Below are 17,420 nucleotides of genomic sequence, written 5' to 3'. Positions count from 1 at the left end.
TTACCTCATTCAAAGAACTGAAATAAGTCAGGAATTACGGAATTAGAGTAAGAACAACTGTCTGAAGTAGGTATTTATTATTTCCTTCTAGATGCTTCAGAATCTCAGGAATCTACCAAATATCTCAAGGATTTTAAACAGAAGCTGTGATCACAGCAAAAGAGTTTAATTTTTATCTTTTGAAAGTGTTTCTGGCCATCTAGGGGAAATATGCTCATTCTTCATTTTCTAATCCCTGGGTAGAACCTGTTGACTGTAGCAGGTGAAGGGGCAATAAGACAACCAAGATTGTTGGCACCATTCACTCCCAATTCAGGTATTTTGTTAATGCTTACTCTGTTGTGTGATATTCCAGGAACTGTTTAGAGTCATGGAAGACAGCCACTGCCTTCATGAAGCATGCAGTATAGTCAATCCTTTTCGTTCTAGCCTTTAGGACTCCGGGTATGATGCTAACCTGACCTGAGGAGTCTTCTTGGTTTCCCCATGAAGAATTGGATAGAGTTAAGGCCATCTTTCCCCAGGATCAGGCTCATAGACTTCCAATTACTGTAGCCAGGCTCTGTGAGTCACAAAGCCAGTTGCCCTCACAACGTCTTCTGTCTGCTTCAGTGTGCCCAAGCTTTTCCTTAGTCTCAAACATTCTAAACCTTTCCCCCTCTGTTCATACCCCAAATAGCTCGTGACTCTTCTTCTCTATCCCTTCTACCCACTTCTTCCCTCACTGTCTCTCCCTGGTCCCTAACTGACCACCTTGCCTCTCCTAACACCCCTCACAGATCTGTCCTTGCCATGGCATTTCATCACTTCCTCAGCTATGAAATTGTTTATGCTGGGTCCTGCTCAAAATTGTCAATTGTGCCCTAATTTCCTGGCCTGGCTAAGATGGCTTTCAAGAGCTGCCTCTGCCTGCCTGACCCATCTCATTTCCTGCCAACTTCTGTAAGACAAACTGTGGAGGACATTGTTTTTTCACATGAACCCCCTTTGCACCTTGTCTTTCCTGTGAACTGAACTCATGTCTTCCCTTATGTCCTGGGCAGCTGGCCAGTGTATCCTCCGTCTTTTTATGTTACTGTGTATACATATTGACATACTGTAACTATTTCTTTACTTGTCTGTCTTTCCTCTGAAAGTGGGCTTCTTGAAATACAGTTGTGTGATTGCTGTTTATATATCTATGGTACCGTCACTGACATATCATAGGTCCGTAAGACCTGTTGAATAAGTGGTTGAGCTAAAATAAACTGGTTTACCACAGACAGGGTTTTCAGACTGCTTCCATCCACTCAGCTTAATGAACAAACATGGCATGCCATAATCTTGTAGTTTTCTGGCACATCTAGATACTTTGAAATACCAGCTGTATCTCAATAGAATTGAGATTGAGAGAGTCCATTCTTGTTGATCGTCTCTCATAAACTGAATACTAAACTGTTCTACAACCTTAAAAAGTTACAAAGCTTTTAGTGTTCACCTGTTGTGAAAAGCTACCCTTTTACAGGGGTAATCTTTTAATAATACTTGCTTATGAAGATTCTTGATGATACGTTTTCCAGCAAGCACTTTTCAGATGGTCAACATGCATTCAAAGTACATATTTTGTTTTTGGAAGCTGTATTATATTCATACAGACATGCTTATATTGGTTATAGATATGTAATGCCAGTTACACAAATGACAAAACTTGAATTCAGTGCTATGTGCCAGGCACTCTAAGTACTCTAGATTCACTATGTCAGCTATTTTCTGTATTATCTCAATTTTTAGATGAAGAAACTGAGGCAAAAGAGATCAAGTAATTTATCCAAAGAACCAGAGATAGTAAGGGTGGCCAACATGCAAATCCAGTGTCTGATGTCAGAACGTATACTCTGATTAATATCATGCTAAAAACTGGAAAAAGCCTATTTACTGTGTAAACAGATGCTGAAAAGATGGGAAATTTCTATTTGTTTATTATATAAGCAGAAGTTTATACAATTAGCTGGTTTCCTATATAGGTAATGTGCTCTTGATTCCCAACTTACATTTTTTACAAAGGCACAATGTCTGTACACAATGCATTTAACATTAAAACATTAGGCTGATTTTTTTTTTTCATCTAGGAAAAATAATACTTGACTCTGAACAGCTACTGACTCCTTAAAATACCAGTTGGTATTTGACCAAGCTTTGTTTTTATTGAACTATGGAGAAAAATTGCTATATAAACCACAATTGTAATTTGTAGTTTTTTGGTGTCACAGTGATCTATGTAAAATGGAAACTTTAAGGTAAAATGTATAATCTTTAGCAACAGACACAGAAACAGCACTTGACTCCAGGACCCCTCCATGCCTTGAAATCCTAATGAGGATAGCATCTAGCACTTCTGCAAGCAGGTTTAATTCTGAGAAGAGAACCTTTCCCTAGCAACAACACTTAAAAAAACGTCAAAAGCTCACTTGAAAATGAGTAATATTTTGAAAATCAGTAAGTAAATTTTGTAACATAAAGCAATTATGAAAACCATAGAGATGATTTTAAATTGAATAATTACAATCGTAATAGAGTCAATTTTCAAGGCAACCAGTGGGTAAGACCAGATGAAATTGTCAAACTGTGCTAAGCCTCTCTGCTAAAATGAACATTTCAATTAGACAAATCAGGTAATTAATTACTTTGGGAACAGTTCACACTCACTCTCTTGAGATTACCTTGTTAGATAATTTAAATGAGAAACAGTTTTGGATAAAAGGTGATCAGTGTTTTCTTCAGTCGGAAGATGTGAAAAGAGACCTTTTTCTCTTTCAGCCTTGCCTTACACCCAGACAAAACTCTTGTTGCAACTGGCCAAGTTGGGAAGGAGCCATATATATGCGTGTGGGATTCCTATAATGTCCAGACTGTGTCTATACTTAAAGATGTCCATACACATGGAGTTGCCTGCCTGGCTTTTGACTCAGATGGACAGGTGTGTATCTGCTTTATCTGTTTTATTTAATGATTTCTCACTATTCATCTAAAACTGGAATACAAATAGCGAGCAGACTCAAAGTCCATCAGTGCTTGCTGGTTCTCCTGGCACAGCCTCTTAGAATCTTGCACTTGTTTTATGCTCTTTAAAGCTGTGGCACTAACACCAAGGTCTGGATAGGCCTTGGTTTTGATTCTCCTTGTCCCACCATCTGGTTAAAAAGCCTTCATGAAATAAATCATGAATTTACACTAAGCAGGTTCACCATAGCCCAGTAATTCTCCTTTGTTGTCTGTTGTTAGCTTCCTATTTGGAGTAAGGGCTGGACCATGCCTTATTCACAGACCTTAAGTCCTGGCCATGACTGTAGGACCTCTTGCTTTCAAAAGATGACATCACCTCCTAATAACCTTGCAGGCTTCTATCTCCAGACCTTCCTCAGTCTGTCCTCTCTGCCTGAAGTGTCCTGTTGACCCTTTTACCCCTTGAAGTGATTCAGTCTCCAAAAGTTTTCACAAAGCCTCGCCAGTACCCTCCCCCTACCACCCAACAACGTTTTCTCTTCTCCCTTTGACCTACGGCGACACTTAGCAGAAAAGATAGGTTGATATGTTCTAGAAAAAGAAAGTGAAAACAGAGGTGGGATCATTCCTGGCTCTAGCTGCATTCACCTCCTGGCTCTAGCTGCATTCACCTCCTGGCTCTAGCTGCATTCACCTCCTGGCTCTAGCTGCATTCACCTCCTGGCTCTAGCTGCATTCACCTCCTCGCTAAGGCTGGGCCTCTTCTCCCCATCTCCCAAGCCACCTCCGTTTCCTATGCCACCCTTCCTCTGTCTCTCTCACCCTCCATGTTTCTGCCTGTTAATTCCTTCAATCTAATTTTTGACAAATTTCAGAGTTAATTCTGTAAGTTGGTGCCATGCAAAGATCTGTGAAATTATTCATAGAGGCTTGACTGAACTGAAAGTCTGTGGGCAATTCAGTGGATTATAGGAGTTGAGTCACTTTTGGAAAACAATTAGCATTTACTTGGTGTTTTCTGCTATTTTAAGAGAGCATCAATCACTAGTCACTTCTCTTTCTAGAACTAGATTCACTACATTTGTAGACCCCTGGAATATATGTTCTTGATTTTACCCCTCTGTAATCTCATGTAGTGAGTCAGTTTAATGCATACATTCCCTTGTATGTCTACATCTAAAGAGAAATAGCTGGATGCTAGTATTTGTTCAGGCTCGCAGTTATATTGACTTCCTGAATAAACCGAGTCAGAATGCATACGGATGTACAAATGTAAATGTATGCTTATTGTGTTCTGGTATGCACATTCTCTAATCTGATTTTGTTATTCAAGCAAGCATTCTTTATCAAAATTTGTTCTGAAGTGTCACAAGAAAATGTAATGCAGCAGAGGGAAATCCAGCTCTAACTTAGTTTTTGTCCATGTTAATTTATGTTAGAATCCTAGCTATTCTCCTTCAGGTTTCATTTTGAAGGATGGTGAGTGGGGATGGATTGCATGGTTTTAACTGTCAGGTGAGAGAAATAAGCTCCTGTATGGAGCCATGATGGATTTCGTGGCTTGTTGATGACTATTGTTTCAGATCTGCCTTATTTCCTGGACAGAGTTCACTGGAATCAAATGACATTTAGAAATGACAAACGGCCCACCACCTCACAGTCAACAAAAGGCAATAGAAATGCTTTTTAGATACGTATGGGGCCTGTCAGATGAACAAAAATAAGTTTCTTTCAGCTTTTTCTCAATCAAGAAATGCGGGTTTTACTTAAGTACCCCTATTTATGTTAACTGCTTTTTTTTTTCCCTCTGGAAAAAGAAGAAGCTGAATGGAATTCATCCACTCAGACTTTCTTGTGAATAAAAATACAACCATATCTTATTTCCATTGCTGAAACTCTCAATTAAAAATTATTGCAAAGACATTTCTTAAGGACACATTTAATAAAACCCCAACTGTGTGCATTATGTTAAAAATTCCTAATGGAAGCCATCTTTAGTGAAGAAACCTGAATAATCAACAGTGCATGTATACATTTAGCTGTATGCGGCTGTCTGTTCCCTCTGCGTTGAGTGTGCACGTACATAGACGTGCTCTCGAACGTACTCAGCATTCAGATACTCTTATGCTTGGGGAATGCCATATTTTTAAAACCTTTTCATTTATATTACTTCATTTGACCCATACAACAATTCCACAAAGTAGAAAGAATGAATATTTTTATACACGTTGTAGAAATGAGAAAACTGAGATTTAAGGAGGTTAATTTTGCAAGTTATGTCTGCTTACTTAAAAGTGAAGAGAAGCCAAATCTACTTATAGTTCAGACCTCTTTCTTGCACAACGCTGTCTCCTTCTAAGTGATATCCTGTAAGAAACTGATTTTGGTATGACTGTTGCTTCTTTTTCACACTTTGACTTTGTATATGATCATGTGTGTTGAATTTTATTTTTCCTTTGAGGACAGGTTCTGACCCAAGTAATTTAAGCTGGGAGGTGAAGTACCAGATTACCTCTACTTGGATTATAAAAAAGTTACCTTAAATGTTTGTAAAATTATGGAAAACTAAAAATGAAAATAATGTTCATTTATTGAATTCTGTTTGTGAAACCCTTAAGGTTTAGCAGTTTGATGCTTTTAGACTATGGAACCCTATTAAATCTCACATTAAGATTTTACCTAAAAATCTTAAGTTAAAAATTCCAAATGTTGGCTTCAAGTTCTGTTTCTGTAATTTCTATTGACTTGATTTAGCAGAGATTTCATGAGAATTTACATGTAGGTTTCTTACCCTTTAAAAGGATAAAGGAGATGTAGCTTTTAGGTTTTTGAAATTTCAGCATATACTAATGGAAGTCATCTTTTGTGATATTTTTAGTGTTGGGTTTAAGATGGGTTTTGAGAAATAGGTTTGTTACAAGAAATTCAATACCTGCTGCATAGTAGATAGTAACTGTTTCTTAACTCCTGAATAAATATTCCCATCAGTTTTAGTTACTAAATTACTGTTCTTGTTCTTAGCGTTTAGCCTCTGTGGGGTTGGATGCCAAAAACACAGTCTGCATTTGGGACTGGAGGAAGGGAAAACTTCTGGCCTCAGCCACTGGCCATTCTGACCGGGTAAGAACTTACTGGATCAAGCTATGCAGATTTCAGAACTAGTGGGTGGAGGGGCTTGTGCTACTGCTTCTCAGACCTCAAATATTTTTAAAAGTAAATTTGCCATGTATACATTTTTTTCCTATTAAACTTACAAGCATCCTCTTTTTTCATGATTAATAGCTAACTGTGTTCATGTATTTCTGGCAATCAATTTATATGAATTGCTCCTGCCTTTCATAGGCAAGGCAAATTTTTGATGCTGGCATTTTACTGCTTTATAAAATCATGTTTGGATGTGTTCATTTAGAACTGGAAGTAGTTTTTAGAACAGTCACAAAATATGATTACAAGGGTACACATTTTAATTTTGAGTGAGTGTAATGACAACTTTGTGATTCTTGGTTGTATTTGAGAACCTTGAATGTAAATTGTTGCCTGCTTATCATTTCTATTGAAGTCAGTGTGATCAGAAATGATAATTCTATGTAGTCTTAGGGGATGAAGTGAGTATATACATATAACTGGTCAGAACTACTTCTTCAGCGTCTTGCATCTTTAAAGTAATTTAACTCCTTTATTGGCTCAATTTCTCTAGTAGATTTCTCAATTCGCATGACTATCTTACTTGATTTCCTAGTTGTTTTGTATTTCTGCACAATATAAGTGTTCATGTAGAACAGGCCGTCCAATCTTTTGGCTTCCCTGGGCCACAATGGAAGAATTATTTTGGGCCACACATAAACACTAACATTAACAATAGCTGATAAGCTAAAAATAAAATAGTATTATAATATCTTAAGAAAGTTTACAAATTTGTGTTGGGCTGCATTCACAGCCATTCTGGGCTGTGGGTTGGACAAGCTTGATGTTGAATGAGGTTCTAATTAAACATGAAATTCACTGTCTCTTGCTTAGAAGGAACTCTAAAATTTTTTAAAAATGTAAACAGCACATTCATCTGTGGAGGTTTGTAGTTGTAAGGAGACCCCACAGATACTGCAAATTCTACTCCAGGATCAAGTCTTCAGAAAGCTCAGGAGTGACCAACAATAGAACCTCAGTATTGGAAGAGGCCTGGTACCCCTCTGATTCAGCAGTTCCTAATTCTGGCTACACATAGAATCCCCTGGGGAGACTTCACAGCACTGTGATGCTCAGGCTCTCTAGGCTTGGGGATTTTAATTTAGTTGGTATTAACTTAGTATTTAATGGACTATTTAGGGTGAAAATATTTGTTATGCTTAACCATGTTGAATGTTTTTCTGTTTATGCTGTGATCTCACATCTTAAGGGAAGTTGAGTTGGACTAGATCAATACATTAATTTCCAATGATCACAAAAAATGGATGTGAGAGCTCATTCACACTGTTGTGATGCCATACCTAGCTCTACTGAAACAAACTCATATATAATATTTTACATAAATTATTCTGTCAGAATCTGGGGACTTACCACCTTAGAAAAAGTAGAAAACTAAAGTTACAAACAGTTTAAACCAGTACAATCTCCTTACTCAGAAAAATAGCCTAATGTAATCACTTTGGCGTGTACAGAATGCTTTTATTGTTGTTAAATCCTTAATGTTAAACTAAATTTGGCCTCAGCTGCCCTCCATATGGTAAGTCCCTACAAAATCAACTGCAACCTAGCTTGATGAGTAACCAAACTGAAAATTTAGGTGTATACTTTTGTAACAAATAGCTGAGAGGCAGCCAGCAGCAGGCTGCCACCTGTTCAGACCATACCCAAATAAAGCAAACTCAGAGCTGAAACCAGGAAAGTTGTTTCTTTGTATACCTCCGTTCCTGTTTCCCAGGATAAGTACTGCCTGCCCAGTTGCAGAGCAGAGCTCCCTGAGCCTCTTCTGGTTCTGAGGGCTGCCCAATTTGTGAATAGTTCTTTGTTCAGTTCAACTGTGTTAAAACTCAGATAAATTGAACACTACTGGATATAATGTGACTTGCTTGTATGTTTCAGTGACTGTGCCTGCCCTATTGCTCTGCTACCTCTTTCCAGTAAAGGTGCAATGTAAAAAGTATAATAGGCCTATAGTGATGAGTCTGTAATCTTTAGAGCCCAGGATGTTTTAATGAAATGCTTTATTTGGAACACTGTTCCCCCAGACCCCATAATCTGTATCACACATAGTTTTGCTCTTTATTACCAATGCCCTGATACCGGTATCAGTTATTGACTGCTTATGGCTAACTTCAAGATTATTTTCAGGATTATTTTAGTGGTGCTAAAACATTTAATCCATTACTTTATACAATAAATGTTTTATATCCTGCAAAATGACTTCATATACCTTATCTCCATTGACCTCAACAAAACTCGAGGTGATACTATCCGCTGTAGAGAAGATGAGGTTAAGGTTAGAGATGCTCAGACTTGCTTGAGTTTGAATGGCTAAAATGGATACTTGGGCCAAGTACTTTTTCTTCAGTGCTCTTTCTGGAGACCATAATTGTTCCTTGATACGTGAGGAAAAGTTAGTGGCCTAGGTTATTTCTCCAGTCTAGACTTTGTCCCTGACAAGTAGTCCTCCTCTTTCTATCAGTGTGTCATGGAGTGTGGTCCATGGACCACCTGCATCAGAATCTCCTGGAGTGTGTTTAAAGATTCAGATGTCTGGACCCAATTCCAGATCCACTAAGTGAGAGCATCTCAGATGGGCCCTGAAAATACATGTTTTAAGCAATCGCTATGGGCAGTTTGACTCTTAGGATTGACAGTCTTTTCTTTCTTGTCTCCAAAATGGAAATAGAACTACCTGCAAACTGTCTGGTAGCTCTTGTTATAGAAGGACAAACGGTGGTAGCAGATACATTTTCAGTTCATTGGTTAATTGAAAATAAGGTATTTTGGGTCAGATTAAAATGATAGCTTGAGGGACTATTTAAGTTAGTGTCGGATACATGACGGTGCCTTATGTTTAAGAATATTAACTTCTGTGATTACTAGAGGCTGTTGGCCACATTGAATTGTAGTTAAATATTGAATGTTTTCCTAGTTAAAATGATGCATTTTATAATTAAATTTCTATTGAAAAACTATCTCCAAAGTGTTAGCACTATGGAGAGCTATTGAAAATTTTGATCAAAAATTTATTCTGAATTGTCCATTTGTTTATCCCAAATGGATAAAATTAAAAATAAGACACCAGTCTGTTCTAAATAATTATGGCAAGTTCTCTCTCTACTCAGGCTTAAGGTAAGTAGACAGGAGGTGATAACATGTGTGTTAGCTCCTGGCTCATTCCTAGCCAAATCTTCCATTTTTACTCTGTGATGGTAACATTGTGTTCTAAATGTTAGGTTAGAGTCTTGGCAGTTGGACTGGTATCTGGAAAAGGCAAAACATACCAAATGATCAACATGGCAACTTTTAATGTTTTGTACAGATTTTTGATATTTCCTGGGATCCTTACCAGCCAAACAGAGTGGTTAGCTGTGGAGTAAAACATATAAAGGTAAATATATTTTTTAAAATTTTGGTACCTTCAATGCAAATCATTTTAGGTGTTTATACAGATAATTTGATGTTGAGAGACTGCTTGACTTTACTTTTTTTTTTTCTTCATTATAGAGCCCTTTACCTGTTTCTCTGCTCCTGAAGCAAACTAACATCAGTTGATGGGGGTCTCTGTTCGTAATACAAAGTAATGACAAGTGAAGTGCTCAGCAGGCAGCTAAAAAAGAAATTTTATGTTGATTAAATATCAAACTGAAGACTCATAATACTTGCATGTTTTAAAATAGTACTGATTTTAATGTTGTGAAGTTTTTCCGTTATAATGAATGCTTGCGTATATTGCATGTCAACACTTTTGACTTGTTATGTTCCCTTAAAAGAAAGGTGTCATGTTGCACTCTGTGGAAATAGAGGCATTCACAGTACAAACCTATCTGGACCATTGGTTTTTAAATGCCCAAATCTTCCTCTAGACTGTACTCTCATCTGGGTAGGCCCACATTTGCTTCTTTCTATTTTGTTCACAAGTAGCAAAATTAACTGCATCAACATGCTTTTGTAGCAAAAATTTTTCCTGACCCCTGGATATGGCCCAGGATCTTCTTTCTCTATAGGATTGTAAACAATAGAAGTTAAAGTCCGTAAACAAGGATTACCTTCTTGCATAGATCATGCATGGATTCTGCACAAAAATGGTTTATTTCTGTATGACTGAGGATTCTCCTCTAATCAGCCTCTCCTATTTAGCAGTTCTTCTGTTGTTTTAGTCTAGTTTTTCATGATCCTTCCCAGTATTCATTCTTTTTTTTTTTTTTTTTTTTTTTTTTGAGACAGAGTTTGGCTCTTGCCACCCAGGCTGGAGTGCAATGGCACGATCTTGGCTCACAGCAACCTCTGCCTCCTGGGTTCAAGCAATTCTCCTGCCTCAGCCTCCTGAGTAGCTGGGACTACAGGCATGTGCCACCATGCCCAGCTAATTTTTGTATTTTTAGTAGAAACGGGGTTTCACTATGTTGACCAGGATGGTCTCGATCTCTTGACCTTGTGATCCACCCACCTCAGCCTCCCAAAGTGCCGGGATTATAGGCGTGAGCCACTGCGCCCGGCCCCCAGTATTCATTCTTGATGGTTAGAAAGGGACAGATGATAAAATAATCTGAAACAGGTATAACAATAAATATGGAAGACTAACCTAAAGAATATTACAAAACTCTGCAGAGGAATGTAAAACAATATTTAAACAAATGGAGTGACAGTCTTGATTCTGGACGTGATGTCTAAAGCTTACAAATGTATCATTTTTCTCCAGATTTTTATTTGATAGAAATGCAGTTAAAATCCCTATTGCTTTTGTTTTTACCTGACAGAATTTCCTTTTAAATTATCCTAAATTAATCTGGAAGCATAAAAGAATGACAACTATGAACTTTGGGATAAAAAATCATGAAAGGGTTATGTACAACTATTTACTAAAGCATAATAGAATTTAATTTAAATGGTATAAGACTTGGATAAAAAGAAGTAATAAAAGCTGAGAAATAGACCTTAATGTGTATGACAACTTGGAGTACGACAATAGCATCTCTAACTGGTAGACACAAGTTTATGAATTTGTTGAAAAAGTTAATACTTCATACTATACACTAAAAGTCTATATGAGGAAACTCTATATGAATTAAAGAGATGAAAGTTTCAAAAACTATAAAATAGTTAGAGGAATATATAGACAAATGTTTAACTGTTCAAATCGGAGAAAGGTTTTTTGAAATATGAAAGCAAAGAAAGAAATCATAAGGGATAATGTCGATGCAACTGTAATATTAAAGCATTCTGTGTAATTCCTTCTTTCCACAAAAGAAGGGAAACCACAAACTAGCAAAAGTATAAGCAACACACAAAGTAGATACTGGGTGGTTCTCAAAATGCAAAGACCTCTAGCAAATCTGTAGAATGGACAAAAAGCATAGAAAACTGACAAAAATAAAACCACTATTAGCCAATAGAATTATGAAAATGTGTATATCTCAATTAAGGAACACAATTTTTTTTTGGAGATGGTATCTTGCTCTGTCACTAGGCTGGAGAGCAGTGACACCATCTCGGCTCATTGTAATCTCAGCTCCTGCCTCCCAGGTCATGTAATTCTCTTGCCTCAGCCTCTTGAGTAGCTGGGACTACAGGCATGTGCTACCATGCCCAGCTGATTTTTGTGTTTTTAGTAGAGACAGGGTTTCACCATGTTGGCCAGGATGCTCTTAATCTCTTGACGTCGTGATCCGTCTGCCTCGGTCTCCCAAAATGCTGAGGTTACAGGTATGAGCCACTGCACCAAGTCTTTTTTTTTTTTTTTTTTTTTTTAAGATGGAGTCTTGCTCTGTCGCCCAAGCTGGAGTGCAGTGGGGCGGTCTCAGCTCACTGCACCCTCAACCTCTGCCTCCCAGTTTTAAGTGATTCTCCTGTCTCAGCCTCCTGAGTAGCTGGAATTACAGATGTACGCCACCAGGCCCAGCTAATTTTCATATTTTTAATGGAGATGGTATTTCACCATGTTGGCCAGGCTGGTCTTGAACTCCTAATCTCGTGATCCACCTGCCTCAGCCTCCCAAAGTGCTAGGATGACAGGTGTGAGCTACCATGCACAGCCTGAGCCACGGCACCTGGAACACAAATTTTAAAATAAAACATTTTATCTTTCAAATTCATGATTAGAAGTATCCTGTCTTGGCAAGGATTCAGTGAATGAGCACTCTCAAACCTTGCTGGTAGAGAGGGGTAAGCAGTCTTTCAATCCAGAAATTCGGAAATATTTATTCTTAGAAATGTCAGTTCTCTTTGATCCAGTAATTTCATATCTTAAAATCTATCCCAAGCAAATTGTTAAAGTATGAACCGAGAACTGACTCATTGCTGAGTAACTTATCAATAGCAAATAAACCAAACAGAAGATCTGAAACCACTTAAGTGTCCCCAGGAAGTTAAATAAAATATATCCATATGATGAAACACTGTACAATCATAAGTTATGTTTTAGATGATTAGCGATATTGGGAAATGTTCAAAATCTATTATGTGGGGAAGTTTACTTTGGTGATGGGTGATGATGGGATTAGATTTGTGGGTTTTTTTCTTTAGAAGCATTTTTATATAGGAAATACGTTAGAAGAACATATTCAAATGTTAAACAGTTATCTTTGGGTAGTGGGTTGATGGATACTTTTTTCCCTTGTATATTTTATTTTAACATTATTTTACAATAATATTCCAAAATAAAAAATAATTTAAAAGTAGAGAACAAAAAGATAAGACTTGAAAGGTTCCACTACTCAAAAGTATAAGATATTCCACCAACACTTTAGGGCTTCATAAACATTTAATAATCCTGTACCAAGCCCTGATGTGTGTATTTTTAACCAAGGAAAATGTCACCTGAAATCTAGGTAGTTTGCTTTATTAGCAGCAGCTGAGGCTCCTTCTGGGCTTGGTACAGCACACCTGAAAGACCAAAAACTCATTTACTTTAATATTTGAGTTTGTACTATGTGAAGGAACAAAAACAGACCTTACTTTCAACTCATTCACTTGAATATTTGAGTTCGTAGTAGGGTGAAGGAACAAAAACAGACCCTTCTTTCAATTTACCTGACGTTTAACCATTAAAACATTAAGACAGAGCATTTTGTAAGAAAGGTAAAATCAAAGCATTGTGTCGTTGAAGATGAGATCCCAGCTGGCTTAGAAGCATGTTGTCGAGATGGGGATGCTGCTTAGGCTGAGCCTCCGTGGGTGGGTGAGTTTGGTAGGAAGGGTCTGGAGGCAGAACTAGGGGAAGGCTTGTGCTTCTGTCCGGTGTTAAGAGAGGCGTCGGTTACCCATGGAAGTGCGGGAATGGGGAACTGGGAGGGTCCTTGGCTCATGATATGTTCCAAGATTACCAGTGTTTTTATCACCAAAAAGCCTATTATATAGTTTTTGTAGGGAACACATATTTTGAAAGATGATGGCCACCAAATAAACTATCCATTAATTGTTTGCTTAGCAATGTTTTATTAGTCAGATATGCTACCTGCCAACATGAGTTTCTGATCAGACTAAAATATGATGAAAACGGTTGTTGTTTCACCCATGAGTAAAAAAACATGTGAGTTCGTGATGATCCTGATTTCTGTTAGGCTGTGGTGGTTTTCTGTTTGGGAGCCACCATCCATCCTGTACTCCACCTCGAAGAAATCCAAGACCCTAGCGAGGTTGGGGGTAATTTGACTTTGATTCTTGATTGTTTACCTCTATTCGACTCTGGGCAAACCATTTAATCTCCCTGAGGCTGAATTTTTTTTTTTTCTTTTCTCTTTTTGAGATGGAGTCTTACTCTGTCACCAGAAGCAGTTCTCTTGCCTCAGCCTTCCGAGTAGTTGGGACTACAGGTGCGCATCACCATGCCAAGAAGATTTTTGTATTTCTAGTAGAGACAGTGTTTCACCATATTGGCCAGGATGATCTCAATCTCTTGACCTTGTGATCCACCCACCTTGGCCTCCCAAAGTGCTGGGATTACACGTGTGAGCCACTGCACCCAACCTGAATTTCTTACATGTAATCTTCCCTCCCTCCCAATCAATCAATCTCTCTCTCTCTCTCTCTCTCTCTCTCTCTCTCTCTGGTGTGTGTCTGTGTGTGTCTGTGTGTGTGTGTGTGTGTGTGTGTAGACAGATCACTACCTCCTGAATTTCAGATAATTTCATTAAACACTAGAACCCAGTAGAGGCCCAGTGTTAATTTCTTTCCTCATTTTCTAGGATCACACAAAATAGTGGCAGAGGTGAGATTAAAGTTCAGCCTCTGGCTCCTTCTATAGAGTGCTTTCCACTGAGAAATTATTTCTTAGGTGAGCTATCTTGCCTTAACTTTTTTCTAAAAGAAAACCCTATATTTATTGGGTTCTAACTAGATTTGCTACTTAACTGGTAGAATTCTCCAGATTTCTTCCTATCTCTCTCTATCCTTGGTTAACTCCAACTTTTACATTGGCAAATTCTAAAAGCAGAAAAACAGAGACAAAATTTCTGAAACTATTTGAAAATAAGAAGAGCTGCTTATCCTGTTTAAATTTAATTGTCTTAGAAGATTTGGACATTTTTTTCTAACCGAATAAAAACATTTTACTTCAAATTAAAAAATCTTCAATGTCTACCTAGCAATAGTTTATTAATTTTGTTTAGAAATAAATATAATACGTTTAAGCAGGCTTCAACAAATTATTTTTGCTCTCTGTATTCTTTATATTCAATTACCAGGATTCCTCCACCATTTTTCCCCCAAAAACATACCCGAGCATTCAATGATTCCAATTATAAATTGAGACCATCCTGGCCAACATGAGGAAACCCCATCTCTACTAAAATACAGAATTATTTATACTTGCATCTGAAATGTGTGCAGCTAGGGTAAATCCTTTTTGGCTTTGCAAATCTCCTATGTTTTGGCAAATAGACAAATTACAATTATCTGAAATGAATGCTTGAACAACAGTAACAGTTGAGCATCAGCCGCTTCATTGGTTTTATAGCAAATGAGCCTACCAGGTTTGTGAATACTGTTGAGCCGTCTCTGGCCAGAAACAGAAGGGACTTTAGGGACTACCTAGTGCTAGATGAAACCAAGGTACCTGCCAGTTCTAACAAAGTTTGCATGACGGTATGTGGGTAGAGACTGGAGAAAAGAAACAAGGTCTCCTCATTTGATGTGAGTTTAATGATGCGTTACTACCCTAAACTGCCACTGTTTTCCAAGTAGGAAATGCTTCTCAAAAAGAGATAATATTTCAGGTATGTGCCATTTTCTTCAGAAAATACCATACTTTTTAGGGAATCATTTGCCTATTTGGAATGTTTCATGTAGGCCTTATACCATCTGATCTGGTGACTTGTCAAAAAACTTAAGTAGATCAAGTCTGCAGATAATGGCCTCTATTTTTTCGTGACTGTCTAGAAATGTTCAGATATTTCAGGCCAGGGGTATACATCCAAAGGTAAAGGAAACAATAATTACTCTTTTAACTGTTATGCATGACGAGGTGCAGTGAGAAAGGGAAATGAGTGCCTTAAGCATTGCCATGAGCAGCAAGTTCTTTGGCGTGTTTATTCAACCAGTAATCGTTTAATAGTTCATTCAGGTTCAGAGTTACAAGTTAAATGTTTTCTAAAGCTTATACCTAACTAGCTTTTTCCTAGATCTCTTTATTCTTTATTTAAAAAAAAAAAAACTTTATTACAGGTACATGCTACCACACCAGGCTAATTATTTTTGTAGAGACGGGGGTCTTGCCATGTTGGTCAGGCTGGTCTCTAACTCCTGGGCAAAGTGATCCTCCTGCCTTGGCCTCCCAAAGTGCTGGTATTACAGGTGGGAGCCACTGTACCTGGCTGCTTTATTCTTTTAATATATACTTTAACACCTTTTCATTAATAATAATACCCAAAGAAATGAGTGACCAGAGCTGATACCTTTTTCTGAGAAGAGAGTCCCATATTGACCCTTCATTGCTTATCTGCCCTTCATTCCTGCTAAGGCATCCCTCTATCCCCAGTCCCCTCTCACGCACACACAGGACAGGCCCCTCACCCCTAGCTGCCTGAATCCTGGCCATCTTGGTGGTATAGCCATCCCAGAACTCTTCCCTCCAGTACCCAACTACTCTGAGAGGACCATGGTTTTTCCTCTCCTGCAGGTGCAAAATAGTAGGGTTGTTATTAATTTTCTCCTACCCACCACATTCCTGCCACGTGTATTCATCCCATCCTGTTCCTGTGAATCCAGATGCAGTTTCTTCCTCACCACTGATCCAAATCCAAATCCTACTGTTGTTCCTTCTGTTCAATTCAACTTAGTTCTCTACCTTTGAATTTCCTTGCCACCTGGATACAGTCTGAATATGCTACCTTAAAATTATCTCATTGTTTCATTTGTCTCTGCATTAGATTCAAAGTTGTCAAGGCAAATATAAAAATTTGAATATTTTTCGAACCCCATTGAACCCTTACCTTCAGTGAGCTACTTCTGTTTGCTTTTCTTCCCTTCCAGATGGAGATGACAGTACTGTCCACTTTAGCCTGTGAAGGGTTTTGATAGGGTCAAATAGCATATGCAAGTAGCCTTTATAAACTGAGAGGGGGGCTATTTCAAGGGCAGTGAGGTTATTCTAGTTGATATGTTAAAACTATGTCAATGTTTTGGGAGGCCAAAGGGGGTGGATCACCTGAGGTCAGGAGTTCAAGACTAGCCTGCCCAACACGGTGAAACCCCGTCTCTACTAAGAATATAAAAAGTTAGCTGGGTGTGGTGGTGCATGGCTGTAGTCCTAACTATTCAGGAGTCTGAGGCAAGAGAATCGCTTGAACCTGGGAGACGGAGGTTGCAGTGAACTGAGATGGTGCCACTGTACTCTAGCCTGGGCAGCAGAGTGAAACTCTGTCTCAAAAAAAAAAAAAAAATTGCTGAAGTTTTATGTGTGTGGTTTGCTGCAGGATGGACACATTTTATGCAACTTAACACTGAAAAATCCAGTCAATTATTTGGCTATATGGAAATTTACTTGGAAACATTTCTAAGTAACATTTCTGCAATGAAGATTTATAACATGTAAGGTTAGAAATTATTTCCAGATACAGGTACATTAAAAATACCTAGATGAGAGGCCGAGGTGGGCAGATTACTTGAGGCCAGGAGTTTGAGACCAGCCTGGCCAACATGGAGAAATCCTTCCTCTTCTACAAAAACAAAAATTAGCTGAGCTTGGTGGCACATCTCCCGTAATCTCAGCTACTCAGGAGGCTGATGCACAAGTCACTTGACCATAGGAGGTGGAG

The 17,420-nt window shown here is 38.2% G+C and overlaps 1 protein-coding gene across 4 annotated transcripts in view; it reads left to right on the top strand.

Annotated features, from left to right (window-relative positions):
• The window catches only part of EML6 (EMAP like 6), a 298,470-nt gene that overhangs the window by 134,711 nt on the left and 146,339 nt on the right, over positions 1-17,420 (top strand). For all 4 annotated transcript variants that reach the window (XM_074400077.1, XM_074400066.1, XM_074400057.1 and 1 more), the window contains 3 exons: positions 2,797-2,956; positions 6,004-6,102; positions 9,488-9,556. In XM_074400077.1, the coding sequence (XP_074256178.1) occupies positions 2,797-2,956; positions 6,004-6,102; positions 9,488-9,556 (328 nt within the window). The remainder of the gene's footprint in view (positions 1-2,796; positions 2,957-6,003; positions 6,103-9,487; positions 9,557-17,420) is intronic.

The sequence above is a fragment of the Saimiri boliviensis genome, chromosome 1 (genome assembly GCF_048565385.1).
Source record: "Saimiri boliviensis isolate mSaiBol1 chromosome 1, mSaiBol1.pri, whole genome shotgun sequence".
Taxonomy (NCBI): domain Eukaryota; kingdom Metazoa; phylum Chordata; class Mammalia; order Primates; family Cebidae; genus Saimiri; species Saimiri boliviensis.
Note: the sequence above shows the minus strand (reverse complement) of the source record. Positions and strands in the feature narration are given on the sequence as shown.